Consider the following 24397-nt stretch of genomic DNA (forward strand, 5'->3'; position numbering starts at 1 on the left):
CTACCCCGACCGCCACGTTCACCGACTTTGCTGTGCCGTACCATTGCTGCACGTGTGCAGTATGACCCGAAATCTCTAGAACACGGCCCCGCCAATGATGAAGACTCGTTCCTCCTCCCTCCGAATCCATGAAACCACCTTGTTGGCGCCTTGGACAAGGGCAGCCCGTGAGGCGTTGGAGCTGGCAACACAGTACAGCTCAAAAAGAGGCGTTTCCCACGCAAGCGCTGTCGAATCGTACGCAATAGTGTGCTGTACCTTCAGATGCGACGTGCGAGAGTGGATGCTCTCGTGGAGGTTGTGGTACAGCGACATCAGCTTCCGCCTGGCGACCAGGCCATGGAAATGTGGTTCAAACGAAGGCATGGTGAACTGTACGTTGCCTCTAGACTTGTACAGGAAGTGCTTGAGCACAGTGCCAGGTGTGATGTCGGCGCAAGAAGCATGTCCCTTGCGGATAGCTGTTTTGATGACAGCCATGCTGCCATTCTTTTCCAGCTGGATCACAAGGTCCTCACGCATTTGCCGCAGCTCGAAGAAGCTGTCTTTGTTTGCACTGATCAAGACAATGGCAAGCTCGTCATCCTTGCCGCCTGAAGACGGACGTTCGGCCTCTGGGCTGTGGACGTCCTCGGAGGTGGAGAAGAAGCTGACGTACATGTACAAGAAGCCTGTGTTGTTGAAGCCAGGTAAACAGAGAGGGATCCAATTCTCTCCTCCTCCCGCTTTGACGCTGCCGGCTTCGAACAGCATGTTGAAGATGAGGTGCAAATCACCTGGGTGAAGAGAGTGCTTCTTGGGCCGAACCACACTGACGAGACGGCCGGCGGCTACGATGAGACCATACAGCAGGTTGGATGACCGAACCTTGAGCAGTGTCTCGTCGACCACCCTTCTGTGAGACTTCCGAAGCCTCAGACACTCCAGTGCGGAAAGTAAAGTCGATGGTGATCCGCGCGTGAAGCCGTCAGCCAAACCATCCAGCAGTACGTCAGTGCCCTCAAGCGGACGTCGCAGGTCCGTCGAAGGTCGATAAGAAAACATCCGTTCCAGACTTGGCAAGGTCAAAGTCGACAGAATTTGCATGTACAGAGACTCGAGCTGTGTCCTCAGCTGTGCGTCGCTTTCGCCCAGCCGACTGACTGCGACCAGGTTCAAGGGACCCTTTGAAAGCAGGACGAAGCGAGCATCCCCAGCAGTAAATCCTTTCAGAGGATCATTAGCTCCTTGATAGAAGGATATGAGCGTCTGCACCACACCGATGTAGTGACTGATGAGCTGATCATCTCCGTGGCGGCTGTATATTGGCTTTCCAGAAGCAGACAGGATAAAGAAGTGCTTTAGCTTAGCTTTCCAAATCTTGAGCAGTGCTTCTTCATTCGTCCCATCTGCGTCCACGGACGCAACATCATGCAGCTCATACTGCATCTGTGTGGACAAGATATCGTCTTCTGCCAGTGTTCCATCGAACGGGTCCGCACGTTCGATCTGAGCGCTGAGCGCTTTGAAGGCTGGAGTGCTTGCACCCTCAATCAGGTCTCCCAACATACTCTCGCCATCAAGCCGACTTCCAGCAGCTGGCATATCTGACCGCACGCTAGCACCATCGTCGACCTCGCTTGCGGCGGTGCTGGCATGGCGAAGGGAGTACGCAAAGCTTGGCTTCCGGGACACTGCTCGACTTGCTGGTGATGACTTCAGATCGCCCGACTCCAGACGGTCTGCTGTGTGGACGTCTGCCAAAGACAACGCTGTCGTGGCTTGTGATTGTAGCTGTGGTCTAGCTGCTCGCTTGGAGAGTCGTAATGACCCAGCGCCTGCAGTTTGACCTCTCTCCATAAGGTCTGGCCGTGCAGGAAGCGGCGGTCGAAGCTCCTTGGACTGCTCCAACGTGCCCTCGTCGTGCTGGCGTGCATCAGCTAGGGGTGGCGGGCTTCCATTGTTGCTGTCCGGTCCAACGTCTGGCCGCTGGCCGGTGCTCGACTGCGCCGAATGCTCGGTTGTTGACATCTCTGAGTCACGAGCATTTCATCCGTCGGACTCGCCCATCCCGGTGAGTGTGGAAAGACGAGGGAATGGTCCTCAAACCGCCATTGTTGAACAAGATCGACGTGGTTTTGTTTGAGTTTAGCTCCCGTTAGCTCCCGCGCTAGCGCGCTAGCGCTCTCACACTCGACGGAATGTGAACATGCTGCCTTGCAACTTGTCCTCAGTAAAGCCACTTTCACAGCATCATGGACGAGGATCACGGCTACCAACAGTCATGAGCCTTGAAGCGGCGGCGCGAAATCGTTCGCCTTCTTTGCCAGGTTCTGGACGTTCGACACCAGTCCCTCGAGCTTCAAGACGAGCTGTCGAGGACGGTACGTATGTCAATCTTCATTCTACCCTTGCAGAACTTATCTCATCGGCTTATAGATGCTTTAAAGGCCGACAAAGGCCTCCGACGATATGGAGTGGCCATCGAGCGGGCCCTGTCCTCCTGGGAGATCTCGCCTCAGGAGTGGGCTGACTACATTGCTTTTCTTGGTCGTCTATTGAAGGTACACAAAGCATATCGATACAAGTCGCAGGCAGAATTTAATAGAGTCAGGCAATCCAAGCCCATCCGGGCGATGCTGCATTATTGCCGCACAGTGGCGACATTGCTTCGAAGTTAGCACAGTGTCTGAATCCAGCATTGCCTTCAGGGGTTCACCAGAAAGCCCTGGAGGTTTACGACTATATCTTCACGACCTTTGGCGTGAGTTGGCCCTCTACTGTTGCCGCTGTCGATCGATGCCTCCAATTTGCTGACACTTATACAGCAAGGATTTCTCGTGGGCCACCTCCATGAATTTCTGCCAGGGCTCGTGCCAGTCTTGTCGTTCGCATCACTTTCGGTGAGACCGGAGCTGTACAAATTGCATGAAGACTACATCGTCCATCTATCCATCACAGAATTGAGGCCAGCGCTCAAGTCACTGCTGCTAAGTCTACTTCCAGCGCTCGAGGACGACACCAGCGAGGACTTCGACCGAGCATGCCGCATTGCGCAGCGTCTAGAGGAAGTCTTTTCGCCTACCGACGACGATGACGATCAGGACTCGGAGAGAGACGGGTACTTCTGGCAGTGCCTGTTTCTCTCGGTCATTACCAGCACGGCGCGGCGACAAGGAGCGCTCAACTATCTCGTACGAAGGCTGCCCAAATTTACAGTCTCGCCTCGACCCTCATCGTCGATAGGCTTTGAGACGGATCATCAGCAACAAATGAGTCTCGCACCGGCGGCTGAAGCAATTCTTTCACCAGAGCCAGGACTCTTGCTCCGTTGTTTCGCTTCTGGTCTCTCCGACGATCAAATCCTAGTACAGCGGGGATTCCTTGATCTCCTTTTGACCCACATACCACTCGACTCTCCTGTGATCCAGGCAAAAGTGCGCGCGGAAGACGTTGACAGGTTGATTAATGCCGCAACCCGTGTGCTCTTGCGAAGAGAGATGAGTCTCAACAGGAGATTGTGGTCTTGGTTTCTTGGCCCAGATGTTCCAGCGGACGCCGAAGCGCACCACGGCACTTCGACAGCATCACACGGCAAGCGAGTGTTGGAAAAGGATCGACAGTTTCGTTATTTCTCCACCTACGGCAAACATCACCTCGAAAGATGCATCCTTGCCATGTTCGCCAGGTCAAGTACAGATCCAGTCGACCGAGCTCGGCCCTTTCGCATATGCCTATCCCTGATGGACCGCTGGGAGATTGGGGGCTCGGTCGTGCCAGTGATCTTCCTGCCAGCGATGCGGAACATTTACTCGTACAGCTTGGAGGCATCGGCGGGACAGGTTTCTGAAGTGTTGCGCAGTGCAAGCCTCTTCTTCGACGGCGTCGAATCAATGCTCATCTGGGCGAACCTGACGAAGCTACCCATGGACCCAGAAGGCCGACCGGATCGACAAGAAGGATTGAGGATGCTTGCGTGGATCGTACGAAACTTCAATGTCAGGGACGAAGAGATGGTTACCGTCCATATCCCAACCACAGCCGCTCTCATTCTATGTATACTTGCCAGCTCTGAAGTACTCGCGCCCTGGAGCAATGCTGCGATTGACACAATAGGCCTCTTGCTGGATATCGTACCAGAGAGACTCTTGTCCACAACAAACTCAAAGACTGGCAGTATGAACGACGAGCAATTGGACGCTGCATGTTCCGGTCTGCAGCAGAGAACAAGCGATTTTTATCAGACGCAAAACTCATCCCAGGACGTTAGCGTGCCGATTGCAGCTGATCAAGTCGCAGGCATCCTTTGGCGGTTGATGAAGGATGTCGCTTTGCAATGGCTGAGCGATGCAAATCACGATCGCTTTGGTAGAACTGTTGCACTCCTGCTTGGACTGGGATCTAAGCTGTCGACTGTCCCCAAATCGTGGACTATCAACCTCCTTAGAGACCTCCCAGCCGCAATGGATTCGGCGCGCAAAAGCTCGACCATGAGCTTTCCTGCGATAAGCTCACTTGTCTCCTTGCTTACGTGGCTGAGCTCAAAGTTGAAGACGGAGAATACAACGGATCGCTCATCCCTTGCGACACTGCAACGGACACTGAACACAGAAGTTTGGCCGTACATGTCACCATCCCGTCCCAAGTACAATTTGGAAGCCGTCAAGGCCGTATGGCAGCTTCACGATCACTCAACCTCGCTCGACATGGTCAGGGACACCTTGACGGCACTTGTGCGCAATCCGCACGATGCGGCACAATCCTCAGACTACGATCGCGTAGAGCCTATTCGTAGGTTCATTGTACTGTGGAACCACACCGTATCCGCATCTGGTGGTGCGAGGAAGTCATCCACCACGCGACGAGGCAGCACAATGGCGAGTACTTCTGACAGTAGACAAACAGCAGAGCGGCAGGCAGTACTGGCCACACCGCTGATGCTTGTTCTCGACTCACTCAACGACGCTACGGGGCCTGCTTACGATGTGGTCAGTACCTGGATTCGCAGCACTTCAAATTTGGAGCACATTCTAAGCATGCAATTCGATCTTCTGCTTGAGGTGATGGAATCATCTAACGGTCGCGCCAGCAGTAGCCGTAAGGCAAGTAGCCGTGTACCTTCCGAGAAGCTACGTGATCTGGAGTATGCGTTGGGCCATTTTCTCGACATCTTACGCTGCGAGGACGACAGAATATGGCAATGTCTAGGTGACATGACTGGGCTTGGTGTTCAGCAAGAGCATACAAGCTCTGGGCCGTTCGTCCTTGCGGAGTGGTGCGCGAGCTTCATTTGTGAGGAACGCTACGCCTCAATAAGACTCCAACGAAAGTCAATCGACATTCTTCTTGCTCTGCTTTCGGGTCCCTCGGCAGGCGCTCTACTATCCCTCGAACTGGACTCAAGACTGCTCGAGCATCTGATGCAATCCCTGGCTCAGGGGTCGCGCGAGCTGCAAGGCCTCTTGCTCAGACTTATCACACTAGCACTGAGCCTCCGGTTATCTGCGAACGGTGTCGACCGGGCTCCTTCTACTGGCAAAAGAAGCTCTATCAGCCTAAACCGTCCACCTCAAGCTGGCCCAAATCCAAGTCCCAACTCGTCCAGCACCAATTTGGCAGCATCCCCACCGCCGCAGTTGCTGGAGTGCTTGAAAGCTGGCTTCAGCTCGCAATGTTCGAGGCCTTTCCTTGGCCAATGGGTACTTTTCCTGTCGAACATACTTCCTTTGTGCGCACATGCTATATTTGCCAGTCTGCTACCGCTTGTCGGATGCTTCTGCAAAGAGCTAAACAAGGTCCACGACGACCTCGTCGCACTCTCAACAACTCACGGTGATTGCGCGACGGCTTCACCCGAGTTGGCGGGGATGGCATTGCTAGAAGCACTTGAACTTGTGCTGTCTCAGGCACACGAGCTTCTTGTCGCAGATAATAATGCGGAACCGGAACCAAAGCAGACATCACAGACTCGCAGTATCTTGGGGAATGTCACCGCAGGCTTTTCCAGAGCAGAAAGCCTACCCAGTAGGTCCACCCAAGCAAACAGTCGTCTTACGGTGGTGCTGGCATTGCAGGATGCTGTCCGAACTTCCGTGGATCTTTGGGTATGGTCCAGCCGCTACACAGAAGCCGATGGATACGACAACAGCTCGGCTGCTTCCGCTTCGTATAACGCCCTCAAGCTTCGCACGCGCACAAGACATCTACTGGAGCAGATATTCGCGGTCGAGCCTTTGGAGGCTCTAGAGGTCGTCATGTCGTCGTGGTATCACTCTGCATCTTTGGGTTACGCCGGCGTGGCCCTAGGTCTGCTCCATGCTATGCAAGGCTTGAGGCCCAAGAACATTGTACCAGCCACGCTAGACGCTTTATGCAGCAGAACGAACCCAACAGCGCTTTCGCCGTCTCGATTGTCCTCCCAGACGATTGATCTGACCGCGCCAGACATCGTTCTCTTCCTGCAGGCCTACCTTGAATCTGTAGAAGATGACGCAATGGACGAAATCTGGCCTGACTGTACAGCATTCCTCAGAGACGTCCTGTCGAATCCTCTACCATACAGACTGGTCCTACCTGGGCTCTTGTCAGTGATCCTCTTGCTGGCCCAAAAGGTGGACAACACCAATTTCGGCGAGCAACGGAAGATGCGCCGTGACCTTGGTGACCTCTTCATGCGGCTTCTAAGCGCGACCTTTACCACGACGCCCGCCAGCCACACCCAGACCGATACTCTGAACGGAGCTGACTTCCAGGAGGGGGGAGGGATGAACTCGAGCAAGAGTCGTCGTCCGTTGAGCTTAGTCTCCGTCCTCAATACGATCATGGCAAACATTGAGACCATACTGGAAAGTCCAGATCGAGTTACGACTGCCACTAACAATGTCACTGCCAGTCTGCTTTCACCGAGCATTCACTCTAAAACCTTCCCGAGCAATATGAATGCCAGCACCTTGGCGCTGCTGCTACAGATAATGAAGAAGTCGCCGCAAGCTAAATCTTGGAAGAAGGAGTTGTCGGATGCTTTCAACGATCCAAGGCTGTTGACGACTCCTGTCACGGCAATGGAAAACGACTGGTTCCCGGTATTCTACCAATGGACCATTCACGACAAAGAACGGATGCCAGAACTCGTCTCGCGACTTGTCGCTCCTTCAAGCGCGGGCATCATGTTCGGTGTCGGCGCAAGCGCTGCAAGGCTGGACGCAGACCGGAAGGCTCAGCTGAATGTGCGCCGCATCTGCTTACTGCTGTTAGCGGCACCAAAAGATGCATTTGTCTCTCAGTTGAGAGATATGTGGGAGAAGTTGGTTGAGCTGTTCGATGCCAATCTCTCTTCCTCGCCATCGGCAGCGGTGAAGGCGGAGCTGTTCATGCTTTGCCGTGCACTGGTCTTGTCAACCAGCACCATACACCTCGCTCCACTCTGGCCGGTCATCAACGACAATTTACAAGCAGCTTTCATGTCCTTGTCGTCTGGAGGATCTAGTAAAGCAACATTTGGCAACCTGGCGCTCTTGCAGGCTTGCAAGCTACTGGACCTACTTGTCGCATTGTCTCCGGATGAGTTCCAGCTCCATGAATGGCTGTACATCACCGACACTACCGACGCCGTCTACCAGCCTTCAAATTGGACACCATCGGCACTCAGCGACCAGATAGCAGAGCACCTGACTGTTGATGGTCTCGACGACAGTGCCGGCGCGCTTGCTCCAACACCGGTCGCAAGCACTGTCTCCGGCCGGCGACGACCTCTGATTGACAACGATACTAATGTAGACAAGGGCGACTACAAGGCCATGGCGCCGGAAGACTTTGCTCGGATCGTGTTGAGGCCGTTCTTGAGCCAGCTGAGCATACATGCCTACGAAGGGGTGTACAGTATGGACGTTCCAGACACCGGTGTGTGGAGGCGGATACTGCTCGGCGACATCCTCGACGTGAGCACTGTGGTGAGTTGAGCAGGACTGTTCCGTGGGAAGAGACTTCCTGCGGGGAAGGTGCAACGATCCGTGGGATGCACCATCGCGATCTTCCTTATCACCGCGCTATACAGAGCCCTAGGAGGTTGGTCGTATTAATGCGTACCCACCGACTCCACGGCGCTCCGCGGCGGTGCTCCGAGTGGGTTCTGCAGGCCACGTGGCAGCCGTAGAAGGTCTACCGTCCAGCCAAAGCCTAATAGAATGGCACTTCGTCAATTCCTTCTCCATTCGCGCTCATGTCTATCTTCTCTCGTGACATATGATGTCTGAGGCTGGAGGACACGCAAGCCTGCTGCATCATTTCTCACTATCGAACAGCGGCCCAACTTTAAGTGGTACGTGCGAGATGGAGACCGATGCATGAACAATGAAGATTGATCCGGTCTCGGTGGGTAGTAGAATGCAGCAACAAAGCCAGGCTGGAAAACATCATCAGATTGGTGATAGCGGTAAACATGAATCCGGTACACGACCTGACTACATCCGTTGAGGTACACACTACGCAGCCCACGCCCTGTAGATAGTTCGACTGCCCCATTTCTGCCCCTTCTTGAGCACGACGGTGTGTCTCCACTTCTCGTCGTTGATGGCGTTGACATAGCGACTCGCCTCGAGACACATACCGCTCCTTGGCCCTCTCGCCGGCATCCCGTCCATCTCAGGCACATTGAGATGCCGACCGGTGTAGAACTGGAAAGCTGGCTCGGTGCTGAGGGCTTCGAGGTGGATCTTGGTGTTGGGATGGTAGAAGGAGCACAGTTTCTGCATGGGGTCTTGGCGCGTGTCGATGGAGACGCTAGCGGGGTCGGTTTTCATGACGAAGCAGTGGTCTGGATCTGGCGTCTTTGCACCGAGAGTGAATTCTTTGTTGGCTTCGAATTCGGGGTAGGGTTCAATCGCGCCGGTTGGAATGCTGTTGGCGTCTGTGACTTGGTGGAGGTTGGTTGATAGGGTTGCTTGTGTGCCTTCCAGCGTCGGACCGTCGCTGATGTTGAAGTAGCTGTGATCGTTCAGCATGTCGACCGCGAGCAGTCTTCCAAATAGACTTACCTGTGGTTCGTCAAAGCAACAGCCGTCTCCTCGACTTCGTCACCCACGAGTTCAACCTCGTACTCAATCTCGAGACTCGTCTTCTCAACGCCATCTTCCTTCTCGACAGATGGAAAATACCACATCTTCATCTCCACAGTCCCAGGGAATCCTTCCTCGCCGTCCTTGCTCAAATACTTGAACACGACCGCATCCCGTCCGTTCCGCTCTGTCGGGCTTGGGCCATCCCAGTCCTTCTTGCTCCATCCTTGAATACCTCCATGCAGAGTATTCGGCCCATTGTTCGCATGCAAATCGTAGCTCTTGCCATTCAAGTTGTTAATCTTCGCGTTGGAGATTCGGTTTGCTACCCTCCCAATGTTCTCGCCGAAGAACGGGTTGTTTTTCGTCTTGTAGGAAGCTGCAGAGGGGAAGCCCAGGACAATGTTCCGCCCACCCACTTTGAACTCTTGTATGATGCCGCCTTGGGGTAGAAAAGTGAAGCTGTCGGAGAATTTGGACTCGGTCATTTTGCTGGTGCGTTGGACGGAGATGGATAACAAAGCTTTTGGGAGATTCCGCAGGTATAGAATGCTTTGGTATGGAACTGAACGATGTCGAGACAGAAGGAAGAGCATACTTACCGCAACGCTGCCAGCTCTTCGCATCATATGGTTTTGTGGAGCCGGCAGAGAAGGATTTAGGCTAAGGTGGTCTTTTTGGGCGGAGTGTCAACTGTGTTGTAGATGACCGGTTGTTGTTGTACACAGATGGCATTGGGGCCATGGCGGACAGAGAGCCTGCGCATATGACCGTCGCGATGTCGAGGCAGTGGACGCGAAGGGAAGAGAAGAGAATGCGCGCTTGCGGGCCAAGGTGAGTAGATCACGTGTAGCGAGCGCAGTGCTTCCGTCTCGTCCTCACATAGGTAGGCATGGCAAGGTGATTGTGAATTTTGGTCACTGCCGACGCTGGCAACCGTGCAGAATATTGTGACCCAAAACCTTCGTCAGAGATTACTGATGTTTTGCACAAACCATCTTACGATTCGGCACGCTGGTGCCGAACACCACGGAACCTCCGTTCATATCTCGGCCGAAAAGAAAACCAGTTTTCCGATCCAAAAAGGCTCTGCCGACGTCGGCGAGATATCCGAGCAGACGTTGGGATCTGCAGCAGGGAACGGGAGCTGCTGTCCGCGGCCTCTCACTGCGAGGCTGGATCGAGCTCCGACTGTTGACCTCTCGTGTCGACTGCAATTACGATGACCAAGCTTAACGTGAGAGTATCGATAAGGAGATGACTGCTCCATGGCAGACAGAAGCAAGGAGCAGCCTGTAAGCTGATTGAGGATTGGAAACGCCTCTCGGCATTGCATTGTAACCATGGCACTAGTTCGCCGTCAAACCACAGACAAAAGTCTTGATGCCAAAGCAACGCCATCCCAACAGAATTGACCCATGTCCCCATTAGAATTCGTTACAGTAGCCTCCCAAGGTATTCGCTTAAACGTAGCATGTGATCATTTCTTCGCAATCGTGAAAGATTGAGTCCCAAACCACAGCAAGGTGTTCCCAATGCCAGGAATGCCACTCAATGGCATCACGACTCCCGCCTCTCTTCCGTCTCCCCTGTCCCAGGTGTCTTCTAGGTCGCCACCTGTATGAACTGGTTGAAGTCCGGATCAAGGTCCATTGACGCCAGCGAAGTGTAGTCGGGAATGGGTTGATATTGGCCAAAGAAGCTCGAGTTTTGCTCCGGGAAACCATTCACCCCCATGTTGAGCTCGTAAGGTGCAAGGGAGTCGTCCCATTGAGGGTTGCCAAACATGTCGTTCATCTGGTCCACGTTCTGGTCCAACTGCGGGGTCTTAACTCCAAAGTTCGAGCGCGTCATGTTCTTTGGCTCGCTGTACCACTCGGACTGGAACATGGGGCCGTCGTTGGTCAGAGGTGGAGCGCTGTGAAGGAGCGATTGCAGCGCCGGCGGATGTGACCTCCTCTGTCGCGGAGCCGGACTTTGTGCGGGCGAGGGTGATGCGCTGAGGGTGAAGTTCTTGTCGAAGACGGGAGCTTTGGTCACGGGCGGAGTACTTTGAGCCGTTGATTTGCCGTAGGTATGTTGACTTCGATCCGAATCAGAGCTAAAAGAGCCTCTCCTGTGGACGTAGTCCGCGCCGCCCGCGAGGAGCCTGGATTGTATCTTGTCGAAGTCCTCCTCGAAGGGCTCGAACTCCCCGCTTCCATCGTTTCTTGCTTCCAGTAGACCCAATCCGGCCAAGATGTCGTGGGTGAGGGGTTGGCCGTTGGCTTCAGAGAGCTGCTTGCCGGGCCACGGCTCACCGCTGAGTAACCGCCGGTACATGTCTTGCAAGCCTGTGACTAGTTGTCCTTGTTGCTGTTCAAGCATCTCCACATATCCTTTGGGGTAGACTTTGTCGTGGGACTTCTTTCTCTCGCTGGAAGCTGTCAGTTGCTGGAGCGTTGAGGTAGAGTCGCTGAGGCTTACCCAAACACGCAGATGGCGTTGTCTGTCTTACATCTGTTGCAAGGATTCGAGCCATCGCATTTGCTCTTCTTGAGTCGGCATCTGTCGCAAGCTTTGCAGACTCGTTTCCGTATGGCGTCCGCCGACGAGTCTGTCGAATCTGTCCGTTGTGGGAGAGACATTGTGCAGCACAGAGAGCGTCTGTTGGTCTGGTTGTCAAAGGTCAAGGTGTGTTGTGGTATGGTTAGACAACCAAGAGGGAGGGCTGCTGGGAGGCAGGTGTATGGATATATAATCAAGACAGCACAGTGTATGACGAACAAAATCGTCGATAAACGGTCAACCGCAGGAGATCGCAGATTGATAGAAGGGTGGGACCTGCCAGAGACACTCATATAATAAGGTCGGGGCTAGCTGGCACTCAATGCGATAGAAGCCGAAGCTGCGACCCAAGTTAGCGAGCATCCTCTCCGATAGAGTCAGACCGGTCGCGCGTCTTTGGTAATGCGCTTGATGAGCGGCAGGCGGAGTCGCGAACGAGGCCTTGTGCAGGGTGGCACGCGCGCAGAGTCCAAGGATTGGCATCATTTCTCGGATGCGATTACAGATCGCAGCCGTGCATGAAAGACGCGCAAGGAGAAGAAGAGGTTTAGGTTTCGTCCGCAACGGCGCAGAACACCAACCACATCGGACACTAGTCCTCGGAGCGCATTCGACACGCCTTACCGTCTCTCGCTCGTGCAGACGCTCTCGAAGAGTTTGCGACAAACTTTGCTTTGTCGGCGCTATCTCGTGCCTTCTGAAGTTGTGATGATGCGAGGCGGGCGGCGTTTCTGCTACGTCCGTTCCGCCCAGTTGGAGCGCATGTTTCCATATCCCCGTCCTGTCCCTGCCCTTCGAATGTTCACTAAAATGAAGAAAATTACTCAGCCTCGCCTCACCTCACGTGGGATCAGTTGACGTTGCCCGAGACAGGCAACATCTTTCGACCAGCCGCGCCATGCGTCTGGTCACTCCACTACCAGACCGTCTTCCAGGATCCGGGCTCGACAGGCAGCATTGGCTGTAGGGCTCGCACATCATCTTACAAAGTCGTGTTCGTTCGACACGGTGAGGGACTTCGTTACTTATTGCTTACTATGCAGTGTGGCGTCCGCTTCCATGCATCGAGAACCACGTTCAGCCCATCTTACTGGCCACTCCCACGCTACGAGCTCTCATCCAGCCCATCTCGGCCGATCCTTTCGAAATAGAGAGCCTATTGACAAGTATGTCGGTCTCGCAATGGGGAGACCGGAGAGAGGCGTTGGATCATGTCGACGTGAAGCCAACTGCTGGCGGTGTACCGCGAACACCTCCATCTTATCTCCAACAACACGCTCGACTCACGTTACAGTATCAGGCTATAGGGCTCAACCCCATGATTACAAGCGACCAGCATACTTGGCCTAGACCCAAAGGACCACCACAAAAGTGACCGGCAATACTCCATACCATAAGGCAGACCGCAAGACTGGAATCAGGAAGACCCTGTGAGCTTCGCTCTCGCTACGATATGCTAGCGCCCTCGTTCTCACGCGAGATCGCCGAACGGTCAGGTGGGTGTAGGAATTGAATCCGCCCCGAATCTCCAGCTTCTTGACCATGGACACTCCGAGCCGGACTCAGACCATTCCCGAATCCCGCTTGCTCGCTCTTCGGCGACTTCACAACGGCCACTGCCCGTATCGTGTTCACGGCGACCGTCTCGCTGAAGCAGTCCACACAGCACTTCCATGATGCCAGCCATGTCAACTATAGCAAGAGTAATACGGCGTAATCGCTTCCCACCATGTCCTGTTCTCCGCGCGCAGCTACTGCCCAGACCTGCAGGAGGAGCCTGCTTACCTGAGGCGCTCCGAAGGGACAGTCAGCCGCGCGAACGAGCTACTCATGCAGGCACCAGGCCATTGGACGAGACCCTGCTTTGCGACAGTCCATGAATGCAATGCGTGCACTGTAGGATGTGAGGGTCTGTCGTGCCATCAAAACATAGCAAGATGAGGACGCAAGCGGTGCAGTACGTTTTCAGGCAACGGCGAGATCAGGTAGGGTAGAGCGTGCGGCCCAGAGAACGATGCGTTGTCGCCTGCCGCCGGACCTCAGTATGCAGGGCGGGCTTTGGCAATGGCATCGTCGCTTTGGAGAGGTGTCCCACGCGGTTGGAAACCGCCCTAAGCAGGACCTATGGAAGGATTGTAAATACGACGTAGACATGCAACATCAGCTCGTTTGAATGAAATCGTCTGTCTGACGAACGCGCTTTTGCACGCTTTCGTTCTCTCCCGTCTGGTAATGGCCAGCGAAGCGAAACGAGCGGGTAGAGAGTATGTACCTGAGCAGAAGCTGTGAGATAAGGCCGCCCGTATAAAGAGCTCCACAGGTCAAGAAGCGACCAGCTTCAAAGACATTGCTCAGCGTGCCTATCTGCCTGTCCCCAATGGATCTACCCTCGGCCGACGTGATTACAGCCCCGCGGTCCAGTACACGACTTGATTCCAAGATGCCACGCTTGCTTCGGACCGACTGAGGTGTTTCATGTTGAGAAATAGCGTGCTTCGGTTCCCGGCAATCTTTCGACAAGCATGAGTAAGACTCCTTGAATCTAGACAGGCGTCTCCATCAGCGGTTGGCGTTGGCGGTGAACCGGTCTGGACCCCACGTTGGGTTGTTCGGGGTGAAACTACGGCGGTGATTTGGTGTGCTGCTCAGGATAAACTGACACAAGCTTCGAGTAGGCTGTTCTGGTTCTAGCGGTTTATGCGAGACCAGCTTATTCCCGGGACGAGCGGTTGTGTTGGACGCCTTGACAATCCATGACTTGGCCAGGGTGTCGTGGACTTTGCAATCTCCACACGAGCAGAGTGCCGTCGGTCACCATTTCCCGTAGATCAACCGTAGATCTATCATGCTGTTCATTGTGCCAAGGCGACAGCAAGGCAGGCCTCAGCGGCTTAGCGACCATTGCTCAGCGTGAATGATTGAAGATCACCAATGTTGCATGTCGCAAGGAAGTCCTTCGTCTCCTGCTGGGTCATGCCGTCCAACTGCCCGTTTTCCAATTGCACCAGGACCGGCTTGACCATGCTTTCAGACAGCGCGGACAGGTAGGTCAGCAAACGCTTCTCGAAAGCCTCAACGGGGTGCTGCGTAGCGACCATTCCGAGCAGAGCGGCAGTATCCTTCTCGGGCACGGCACGGTCAGGTTGAAGCCTCCTCAGATAGGACATCTTGATTTCCGCCCAGCCTTCAGCCTCCATCTCGAACTCGTCGTCCTCAAACATGGCATTGACCTCATCATGGTTGACACTGGAAGCATCTACATTATTAGCAGAAGTCTGAGAGTCATCTTCCGCGGTCTTGTATCCCCAAGCGAAAGCCTCGTCGATCGCATCGGTTCCATGCGCACCGAAGACCAAGTAATGCTCGAGACAAGCTTGCAGCATCAATTCGCAAGCGAGCTCCATCCAGAGCTCGGTGAGGTTGCTTCCGTTCATCGCGTTCCGGGCGGCTGACAGTCGCATGAATAACGGGCACAGATCTATCAGCGAAACGCAGTCTGATGTGCCATAGAATGCGTCCTCGTAGTGATCGTCTTCGGGGGGGATGTCAAGTTTGGAAAGCACATGTGCTCGGTTGCGCTCAAGGCTCTGCTCTGCGATGGGAAGGTCCTTGTCGAAAGCGTCACTTGAGAGAATCGCAGACGGCATTCGATCAGCACTTCCAATCCATTCTCTGGCGCGCTGTTGGTTCGAAGTTCTCAAGGCTCGCAGGTCTTCCCTTGGCGGCGTTGTTGGGTTGCGTGTCAATCGTTGCGTGAAAAGTGTAATGAACTTGAGCAGCATCGACCGTAGCCGCAGCTCCGCGTCGGGCTTGTACGTTGGATGACGAGTCCTGAAGATGGACATGAAAGAGTCCGCCATGGCTAGGTTGCTTGCCAGGGCTTGCGATGAGCCACTCTGGCGTGTAGGGTCTCTACTTGCGAGGCATGCTTGAATGGTCTGGTATGCAACATAGTCCAGTATCATGTGATCGACTTCCAAGGATGTGTCGGTGTTTGAGACCTGGCTATAGATGGATGCAACTGCGTCTTCGGCCAAGCGTGCCCTTTTAGCAGGCTGTGCTTCTGGGTGTCTTTCCATTGGATGCAGCTGATCGCTGTCGCCATTCGCAAAAGCATTCCGAGAACCCATGGTCCGGCAAAGGATGATGTCGAAGTTTGCACGTTCGTTTTTGGTCTTTCTTATAGACGTTGAGAGGTCCTACGCGCCTCGCGGCGGGCGTCTCCAGCGTTGTCGAGGAGATTCGGCGCGTGGCTGTTCGCTCATGGTCTGTGTTGGGGCCTGAGACTGCAGAATGCGGTTCCGTAGCCCTGGTGCAGGTGTCTGTATAATACCGGCGGCTGGTGGATGGTTGTGAATGGATTCTCAAGAGAAGTGAGGTGAGGTTCGCGCGGTGAGGTTGGACGTGCATCGAAGCGAGGCCGTGCCAAGCTCACTCCGTTTCATGTCGACACCTCCACCTCTACAGACACATCAACTTCCGTCGTCGCGAGAGGAAGATCAAGTGATTACGTGTCTCGAGCCCTCCAGGCAAGTGGCGCAACCATCACCGAGCCACAGCGCGATTGCAATGCCGGCTCCAGGACTACACCGCCACCAAAGCTGAGCGGTACAGTAAGGCTTCCATTCCCTCCCGGCCTTCACACTCCCTACAAGCTGAAGCACCGGCAGCTTCACGTATACGTTGGTGGCTCCTGAAGACGCAATATGAGAATTGCCGCGACACTACACAGCCTACTTTCATACTTCCTCATACACTCACTGCGTGCCACTACCTCTGTGGCAGCCACCGACTCCTCGCTGAACGTAGTAGAGAATCCTGACCCACTCCGTGGAGTATTTGACCAGACGCCTATGATGCCAGAGCATACTGGATACCGGTCGGTGGCCTACTTTGTCAATTGGGCAATCTATGGCCGAAACCACCAACCACAAGATATACCTGCGGACAAACTTACTCATGTCCTCTACGCCTTCGCCAATGTCCGCCCTGATTCTGGGGAAGTGTACTTGACGGACATCTGGTCGGACACTGACAAGCACTACCCCTCGGACTCTTGGAATGACCACGGCAATAACGTGTATGGCTGTGCGAAGCAGCTCTACCTCCTGAAAAAGAAGAACAGGAACATGAAAGTCATCCTCAGCATTGGCGGCTGGACATACAGCTCGAACTTCCCCGCCCCTGCCAGCACCGACAGCGGTCGCCGTACCTTTGCCCAAAGCTCCGTCCGACTGCTGAAGGACTTAGGCTTCGACGGTCTCGACGTGGATTGGGAGTATCCCAAATCATCCACTGAAGCCAGCGACTTCGTCAAACTGCTCCAAGCCACCCGCGCCGAACTGGACAGCTACGCGGCGACCTTACATCACAGACCACACTTCCTACTCACAGTCGCCTGCCCCGCCGGTCCGCAGAACTACGAGATCATGCACCTCCGCGACATGGACAAGTATCTCGACTTCTGGAATCTGATGGCCTACGACTTCGCCGGCTCTTGGGACAGTCACGCCGGCCACCAAGCGAACATATATCCTTCCCGCAGAGACGCCAAATGCACACCCTTCAGCACCGACCACGCAGTACGACACTACATCAAACAAGGCATCCACGTCAGCAAGATCGTCTTAGGCATGCCACTCTACGGCCGCGCATTTCAGAACACCAACGGTCCTGGCAACAGCTTCAGCGGCGTCGGCGAAGGCAGCTGGGAGAACGGCGTCTGGGATTACAAAGTAAGTGTCTCGTCCAAGTTTTCCTACATTGGCAATGTACAAATGTACAACGGCATCTTTCTCCCGCAATTTGCAATGATTACAACACAAACAAAGCTGCGTGAAGCCGCACCTCGGACACTGCCAGAAGCCCGAAAGCCTCGTCGCTTTTGTGGTTCCTGCACATAAGGTCCCTGTTCTCGCCGAAACGGCAAGACGGCACGTGTGCGCAAAAAAATCACTTGATCTAATATGAGCAAACCCCTGTCGAAGACGCGCGAGCGTGACGAGGCATTTTCAGCGCGGCGTTTGACGGACTTTCCGCGTCGTGTCTTCCGTTTTCCGGCCGCGTCTCCGCCCAGAGACTTCATTTCTTCCTTTTCTGGTTTATGCAACTGTGCAGGATGACATCACTGACGATGGACGATTTCTCGGAATATAGGCACTCCCGCGTCCCGGCGCCGAAGTTGTGCATGACTCGGATGCGATCGCGAGTTACTGCTATGACCGCAATTCAAAATCGATGGTGAGCTACGATAGTCCGCAAGTTGCGGCAGACAAGGTGCAATACATCAAGTCTACTGGCTTGGGCGGTGGGATGTGGTGGGAGACGAGCGGCGATAAGCCAAGTAGTGAAGAAGGGAGTCTGATCAATATTGTTGTGCAAGGCCTTGGTGGGTTCGAAGGGCGACATATGGAGAGGGCAGAGAACTGTTTGGCGTACCCAGAGAGCAAGTACGACAATCTGAGGGAGGGGATGCCCGGGGAGAGATGAGTGGTGATGGTCCAGATTGAATATTTGACTTATCATCTCTGCAACGGTCCAACAACACTCTGCACCATTACAGCCGCTTCGCGCTCCCAGTTGCCCACTTTCTGGTCTGCCTTCTTTCCATTCGATAAGCTGGACGCCGGTAGTCGCGAGCCACGATCTACGCACTCCCTGATAGCCTCCCGCACTCGATCGCGATTCGTCCGCAGCGTGCGCGCGCTCACGCCTCCTCTGTTCAAGATCTCCTGCACTCTGCTCGACAGCTGTCCGGCCATTGACCGCCAGAAGTAAGAAGGCAGGGACGATGTATCGAGATGGCGAAGCAAGGGCGTCAGAAAGTTCGAGTCGTCGTTGGCGGTTGTGTCTCGAGGGTCCGAAGACAGTAGGAGAGGATGCGGCGGTGGTTTGACAGTATCGAGTAGAGTCTCCAGCGCTACGATGTTCTGGCATCGGGCGGAGATCTCAAGAAGGGTGCGCTCGAGAGTAGGCAGGGTCGCAAGGGCGCGAGAAAGAGCGGCAAGCGAGGACGTGAGCGCCGTCTGTAGGTATGACTGCAGCGCAGATATGAGCAACGTCGGCTCAAAAGTCTCCACTGTCGTCGAAGCCTTCGTCGGCGACAGCAAGTACAGCGTCTGCAATGCCCTGGTCGTCCGCATCTTCGTGTCCTCCGTCTGCGCAAACGTCTGCCCGCCCTGCTGTCCCTGCCCCGAAGCCAGCAGACTGCTCATACTAAACTCCCGCACCACCTGCTGTGCCCTCTGCATCAGCCCCGTCTCCGCGGGACTCACAACCTCCGCCCTTAGCGTGCCCACAACCTTCACCCGCTCCAACCCCTCCCCCTCCTCTCCCTTCCCATTCGCCGCAAACAACCCTCTCAACCCCAACAGCGTATTCGCCGCAGGCACCATCCCCCTCGCCCCCTCCACCCTCACAGGCCCCTCCCGCCCCACCTCCTCCATCTGTCCCTCCAGCTGCCGGCCAAGCTGCACAGCCCTCTGCACCCCGCGTCCCAACCTCAGCGTTCTCAACATCCGCTCCGCAGCCACTCTAACCTGCTCCGCCGCATCATGCCGCTCCACCACTTCCCTCTCTAGGCGTTTGTAGCTCTCCTCCAAACTCCTGACCTGCTCTTCCACGCTCTCGAGCACGCGGGCAGAAGCCTGGCTCCGCGACTGCGTGTGCTGGATTATTGGGAGCGCGTGTTTGGTCGTGAGGGTGTCGATGTGAGTGTCGACTTCCTGGACATCGAACAGGACGCGGGAGAGTGGGGTGGAGAGATCGAGAGGCGTGTCGGTGGGGTTGTTGGTCGAGAGGACGAGGGAGTTGGCGTAGGCGGTGGGGGAGAAGGTGGGGGAGGTGAAGGTGGGGTAGTCGATGTAGGAGGAGGTGGAGGAGGACATGGTGGGTAGGTTCCGGTTAGTGTGTGTGGTGGAAGGGACGAAATGCTGCTAGAGGAGCAGAAGTTTGGTGATCGGCAATGCACGTGAAAGGTCTGTGCGCTGCAGTGGTATTGGTGCACTTGTGGTTGAAGTCGCAACGATTTCGTTTTACGGCGATTCAACATCGAGCTCATGTGGTCTACACATCATGTTCATGTACCTTGTTTCCGTTGAAAGAAACTGGACTCGTGATCATTGTCTTGCATAGTGCGTTGCTTGTCCTATATCCTGGCAGACTGTTCGCCTGACCCATGGAGCAATCGCCGGTCAAACCATCCATCACGTAACCCAGTACCGTCCTTACAATGAAGGCTTCCACCGTGACATGTACGCTTCCTTCCTCACGATCTCCTCGAACGAGCCGACGCAATCACGCGCTCGGGCTCATCCCACGCAAGCTCAGCCCTCCCATCATCCCTCTCCAGCGCCGAATACACCATCTGCAGACTGTCATCCACACTTTCCCTGCAGATCTTCCTCGCCGTCTCAAACACCCAGTCCCGGAAGTGCATCTCCAACCTCTCGACCGATGCACCACTCTGCCTTGCTTTCTCCCCAACTCTCACCACCTCTTGGAGTTGTCTGCCTATCTTGGAGACCGTCGCAGAGGTCGGAAACGGAAGATTCGACGGCTCTTTGTCCTTATAATGAGCTATATTGAGCGTGAAGTCTGTGTCACACGCCAGCGCAGCCAACGAGTGGGCGCAGACCCTATCGGACCAGCCCTCCGGGACAAGAGAGAGTCGAGGGCGGGCCACTGGTCACCGAGCTGTGCCGAGAGCGACTTCAGGCATGAGTAGACGTGGTTCATCTCAGAAGCGAGGATGCTGATGTAGAATCGGTGGCCGCGGTAAAAGATGGATAGTGTTTCCTGTCGGACTTGCTTGGAAACGCTCAGCAAGCTCAAGTCGGGCTCACCTCTACCCTGCCGGATCGACCTGAGCCAGAGACTGTTGTTGCCTGTTCGCGAGCGGCCGCGAGGGCTGCGGCGCAGGCTGGTCACGATGACCTTCTCGTCCTGGAGCAAAACCAACTCATAGATCGTGTTTCTAAGCTCGGCAGGAAGTCGCATCAACACGCTGTCGCTTGATTTTGCTGGTGTCGCTTGCGTGGAGCTGCTGAAAGTTGTTAACTTGTACTGCTTCGTTGTTTGCCGAGCGACGTACTCCCGGGGATGCTGCTCGCGTCCTTCTTTCTCGTCCTTCGCTCCCCGAACTTTGCTTGGTAAACCATCCTCCATGACCGGCTGCTCAAGAGTCATCTTGACAGGTGGGAAGGAGATAGAGAAAAGGCTGTAAGTTTCGGAGGATAGGTGGAGAGGCTTGTTTGCCAAGATTCACATGCATGCATGGTCGCTCTTTCCTCATTCGAAAGCATGACGTCGGCTGCTCTTACCTAGATCGATCGGCGAAGCACGCAGCTCAAGACAGTTCAAGGGTTTTGAGATGAAGAGACGAATGAAAGCAGGTAGGTACCTTTTCGTAACCTCATCAGCAAACTCCTCTTCTCATTCATCCACCTCTATCTTGCGAAAAAGACAAAACGACCGGTCCACAGCCCGTCCTATCTACACCCGGGAGTAGCAAAAGCCGCGCCTTCGCGATGCTGAGCAGAGGCGCCAGAAGACTTTTTCAGAAAGCCGTAACGGTCGTAAAACTCCCGAGTCAAAGAATCGCTCAATGCCTCCCACGGCAAACCCCGATCAATTTCCCTCCAGCGCCTTGCATAAAGTCATGGCCACAGAAAGCCTCGTAAAGTCGTAGCGAAAAGACCGTCGCTCGGAATTGTGGTTTCGGCGGACGGCGCGTAGCCGTAAAGAAGGCGATACCCGCGGAGCGTGTGTACGCGTCGTGACACCCTCTGCTCCTCATGGCGCAGGTGGTCGACAGATCGCACACCCCCGAGGCCAACATTTGCGACTTCCAAAGCCATTGAACACGGCCGTGCAATCATCCGTCTCATCGGTTCATAAATCCCAGCTCGAAAGCCGATCCTCAAACCACCTCTCACCGCAAATCCAACTGAAAAGCCTTAAAGCTCGAGTCCATAGCATTGCACCGCGGACACATGCTCATCCGGCCCCGACTCTGCTCGCTCACAATCGCATTCACGCACTCCTGACACAAGCCGCAAATGCAGTTGTTACACGCATACGACTCGCCCAGCTTGTTGAGCCGCCGACACCCGGCGCAATAAATCTGCACCGGACCACTCGGGGGAGCGGCGGAGTTGGTGGTGGCGGGGTTGGCGGCGTTGAATAAGGGCGAGCTGTCGGACGGTGTGGTGAGTGAGTTGGGGTTCATGATGTGGAATTGCGAGCCGGTGGAGTCGGCGGAGTTGTGGTGTTGGTGGGAAAAGGTGGAGGAGAGGCTACTTTCGACTGAGGGGAAGGGCTGGAGTTCGAGGCCGGATTCGGGAGCGGGTGGTGTGAGTGCGCGGTTGAGAGGTGAGGCCTGGAAGGACTGGAACTGCGATCCGAGTGCTCCGAGTTGGAAGGGTGGTAGTGATGTTCGCGAGGGCTGTTGGGGCGATTGATAGGGCGATGCGGGTATCTGAAGGGTTTGCATTGCTTAGCATTGTGCGATAGCCGTTGTCGGGCCGAAATTTCACATCCCAACTCCACTTACCGGTGTCAAGTCCCGTGACCCTTCCTCTTCCGTGGCACTGGCTGCGGCGTCTATTAGATCCTCCCACCGCTTGCCATACAGCGCGGCTGCACTAGGCTCTCCTCCAAAAGACTTGCGCTCGCCACTGAGCCGCTTGTACTCCTTGGACTTCTTTCGCTCGTGCTTGGGTAATCGTGCTTGCTGACTCAGACTTGTTTTCCGCGGCCTGTTATACTGTTTCGATAAGCTGCGTTGTAAGGGAGGCAGGGTGGAGGGTCTATCGGGAGGCGACCTAGCTAAACTGCTTGGTAGCAAACCTGATTGATCCGCACCCGAGCTCACGGGGAAGACACCATCATGCATGAACGAGTTATCTTCTAACGCGGGGTCGACGTGGAAGTGGTTCGACTTCATGTCGTTGTTTTGGTCGGCATAGAAGTTCTGAAGAAAATCCGCTTCAGTGTTTGTTGGCGACATCTGCAGTGAAGGGAGGATCACCTGTCCCATACTATCACCTCCCCAATCCGAATCGGGTCGGTGATAGTGCAGCTGTGCAAGGGCCGCAGCAGCCGAGTGGGCGGGTATGAGCGAGCCACGGCGGTACTCGTCAGACGAGCGCTGCTGGGCCTGCATACCGCTGTATATCGCATCCACCTCGTGTTCACCTGCGGCGTAGTAGCCGCCGTCATGCTGACCGAAGCCGTGGTATGCTTCGAAGGATGAGCTCAGCCCGGAGTCAAGAGCGTACGCGGGTGACAGACCTGACGGATCAGAGTGCTGCAAATGCTGTAGCTGCTGTTGTTCCTGCTGTTGCTGCTCTCGCTCCCGTTGCTGCTGCTGATGCTGACTGTTGTGGTGCCGGTGGTTGGCGTGGTTGGGATCGATGGCGGGGCGCTCGTGGGGAGGGGTGTTGATCATCAACTCGAAGCTCTCCTTGGTCGCCGGCAGCTTGGGTAGATAGTACTCGGGGTGGGCTCGGCGGATGTGCTCCTGCATGGAGCGATATCGCTTTTCCTATGCCAAACACTCGAGTCAGCCTTGCCCGTGCCAATGCTCGATTAGGCAGTAGCGGAAGAACGCATGTGAGAATGAAGGGTTTGACTTACCCCGAGACATCTCTTCCTACAGCTGGACCCGTCCTGGTTGTGAATGTTAGTATGGCGTGGTTGGGTGGTGGCATGGTCGAGGCGTGGCGGAGTCTCACCTGGTTGCGCAGCGGGCAGACGACCTCGTTATTGGCGTCGGCGACGGAAAAGGAGCTGGTAAGAGAAGGCCGCGGAGGCATTGCTGCAGGCACCCTTGCCTGATACAGCAGCTGAGCAACAAGAGCTGGCGTGAACCCACTCGACCTGCTCAGCACGCACGGTTGGAACAAAGGGAAGCTGTGCTGGGAAAGCTGTGAGGCCCTGCGTGGTGGGCAGCCAGCACCAGCACCAACACCCGAGCTTGCGGTCGTGTAGTCGGCCAGACGAGGTAATTGGGCCTAGGGATTTGCTGGTAGCTCTCGCTCGATCTCCAGAGCTTTGATTTGGAAGTGAGACTGTGCTGGTGCGTTGAGGTGGGCGGATGTGAGCTCCAGGTGAGCTTGAACGAGCTGATGTGGGCGGGCGACGGCGGGTCCTCTCACAACCAGCTCAACTGCTGAGTCGTCGTTTTCGTTCCAATGCTGCTGGAGGAGAGATGGTGTAGGAATGTGCGGCCTCGTCACAACTGCCGGGCGAGGTGGGCATCCGCCGCAGCGGATTGTCGCAGTGTGCTGAGGTGGTGGGGAGGTGAGGGGCTGCTGTTCGAGACTATCGCTTATCAGGCTTGGCCCGGCGGATGGAAGCATTTACGCGGACGCAATCATCATCAAAGCCACTCGCTGGACGACGGCAAGGAAGGCGTGGATGGCATGCGAGTGTGTCAACGAGGACGAAGACGCATAACCCTCACTGCGTCCATCGACAAGGCTCCCGCTCCTGGAGACTCCTCACTCCTCAGCCGGCTGCACGCTTCCTCGTCCAGCGCCGGCCAATTGCATCTCGGCATACGCGATGGCAGAGCAGAGGGAGGCCCAGAACTCCTTCGGCCCCTGCCGTGCCATCGTCGAGGAATGCCACCATCACTGCGACCTTGTCCTGACGACGCTGATGCCGACGGCGATGGACAGCAGGACGAAGGCACAGAAAGGAGGTCGACCAGCAAGAAGTCGCAAACTCACCTTGGACACAGACATGGAGCAAAGACCACCCTTCATCTCATCGCCAACGCAGGGCTCTCCGGCAAATCCTAACGCTGCCCCGAA

The 24397-nt window shown here is 55.3% G+C and overlaps 9 protein-coding genes across 9 annotated transcripts; 2 read left to right on the forward strand and 7 right to left on the reverse strand.

Annotated features, from left to right (window-relative positions):
* Nucleotides 1-75: 75 nt before the first annotated feature.
* MON1 (Vacuolar fusion protein mon1) lies at nucleotides 76-2010 on the reverse strand (the record flags this gene model as incomplete). Its single annotated transcript, XM_064800238.1, has 1 exon — nucleotides 76-2010. One exon carries the CDS (start codon nucleotides 2008-2010, stop codon nucleotides 76-78), a length of 1935 nt encoding a protein of 644 aa, XP_064661577.1.
* Nucleotides 2011-2263: 253 nt separating this feature from the next.
* LTR77_002980 (uncharacterized protein) lies at nucleotides 2264-7937 on the forward strand (the record flags this gene model as incomplete). The annotated part of the gene is made up of 4 exons (XM_064800239.1): nucleotides 2264-2363; nucleotides 2419-2543; nucleotides 2594-2743; nucleotides 2808-7937. 4 exons carry the CDS (start codon nucleotides 2264-2266, stop codon nucleotides 7935-7937), a joined length of 5505 nt encoding a protein of 1834 aa, XP_064661578.1.
* Nucleotides 7938-8459: 522 nt separating this feature from the next.
* Nucleotides 8460-9520, reverse strand: LTR77_002981 (uncharacterized protein; the record flags this gene model as incomplete). The annotated part of the gene is made up of 2 exons (XM_064800240.1): nucleotides 8460-8961; nucleotides 9012-9520. 2 exons carry the CDS (start codon nucleotides 9518-9520, stop codon nucleotides 8460-8462), a joined length of 1011 nt encoding a protein of 336 aa, XP_064661579.1.
* A 1117-nt stretch (nucleotides 9521-10637) lies between these two features.
* Nucleotides 10638-11659, reverse strand: FCR1 (Fluconazole resistance protein 1; the record flags this gene model as incomplete). The annotated part of the gene is made up of 2 exons (XM_064800241.1): nucleotides 10638-11448; nucleotides 11499-11659. 2 exons carry the CDS (start codon nucleotides 11657-11659, stop codon nucleotides 10638-10640), a joined length of 972 nt encoding a protein of 323 aa, XP_064661580.1.
* A 2811-nt stretch (nucleotides 11660-14470) lies between these two features.
* LTR77_002983 (uncharacterized protein) lies at nucleotides 14471-15844 on the reverse strand (the record flags this gene model as incomplete). Its single annotated transcript, XM_064800242.1, has 2 exons — nucleotides 14471-15758; nucleotides 15783-15844. 2 exons carry the CDS (start codon nucleotides 15842-15844, stop codon nucleotides 14471-14473), a joined length of 1350 nt encoding a protein of 449 aa, XP_064661581.1.
* Nucleotides 15845-16435: 591 nt separating this feature from the next.
* On the forward strand, nucleotides 16436-18068 carry CHT4 (Chitinase 4; the record flags this gene model as incomplete). Its single annotated transcript, XM_064800243.1, has 2 exons — nucleotides 16436-17314; nucleotides 17736-18068. 2 exons carry the CDS (start codon nucleotides 16436-16438, stop codon nucleotides 18066-18068), a joined length of 1212 nt encoding a protein of 403 aa, XP_064661582.1.
* A 32-nt stretch (nucleotides 18069-18100) lies between these two features.
* Nucleotides 18101-19465, reverse strand: COG5 (Conserved oligomeric Golgi complex subunit; the record flags this gene model as incomplete). The annotated part of the gene is made up of 1 exon (XM_064800244.1): nucleotides 18101-19465. One exon carries the CDS (start codon nucleotides 19463-19465, stop codon nucleotides 18101-18103), a length of 1365 nt encoding a protein of 454 aa, XP_064661583.1.
* Nucleotides 19466-19845: 380 nt separating this feature from the next.
* LTR77_002986 (uncharacterized protein) lies at nucleotides 19846-20765 on the reverse strand (the record flags this gene model as incomplete). Its single annotated transcript, XM_064800245.1, has 2 exons — nucleotides 19846-20156; nucleotides 20186-20765. 2 exons carry the CDS (start codon nucleotides 20763-20765, stop codon nucleotides 19846-19848), a joined length of 891 nt encoding a protein of 296 aa, XP_064661584.1.
* Nucleotides 20766-21510: 745 nt separating this feature from the next.
* Nucleotides 21511-23395, reverse strand: LTR77_002987 (uncharacterized protein; the record flags this gene model as incomplete). The annotated part of the gene is made up of 4 exons (XM_064800246.1): nucleotides 21511-22056; nucleotides 22132-23124; nucleotides 23217-23249; nucleotides 23315-23395. The coding sequence occupies 4 exons, from the start codon at nucleotides 23393-23395 to the stop codon at nucleotides 21511-21513; spliced, it is 1653 nt and encodes a 550-aa protein (XP_064661585.1).
* Nucleotides 23396-24397: the final 1002 nt, after the last annotated feature.

Source organism: Saxophila tyrrhenica, assembly GCF_035928015.1.
Source record: "Saxophila tyrrhenica strain CCFEE 5935 chromosome Unknown scaffold_4, whole genome shotgun sequence".
NCBI lineage: Eukaryota > Fungi > Ascomycota > Dothideomycetes > Mycosphaerellales > Extremaceae > Saxophila > Saxophila tyrrhenica.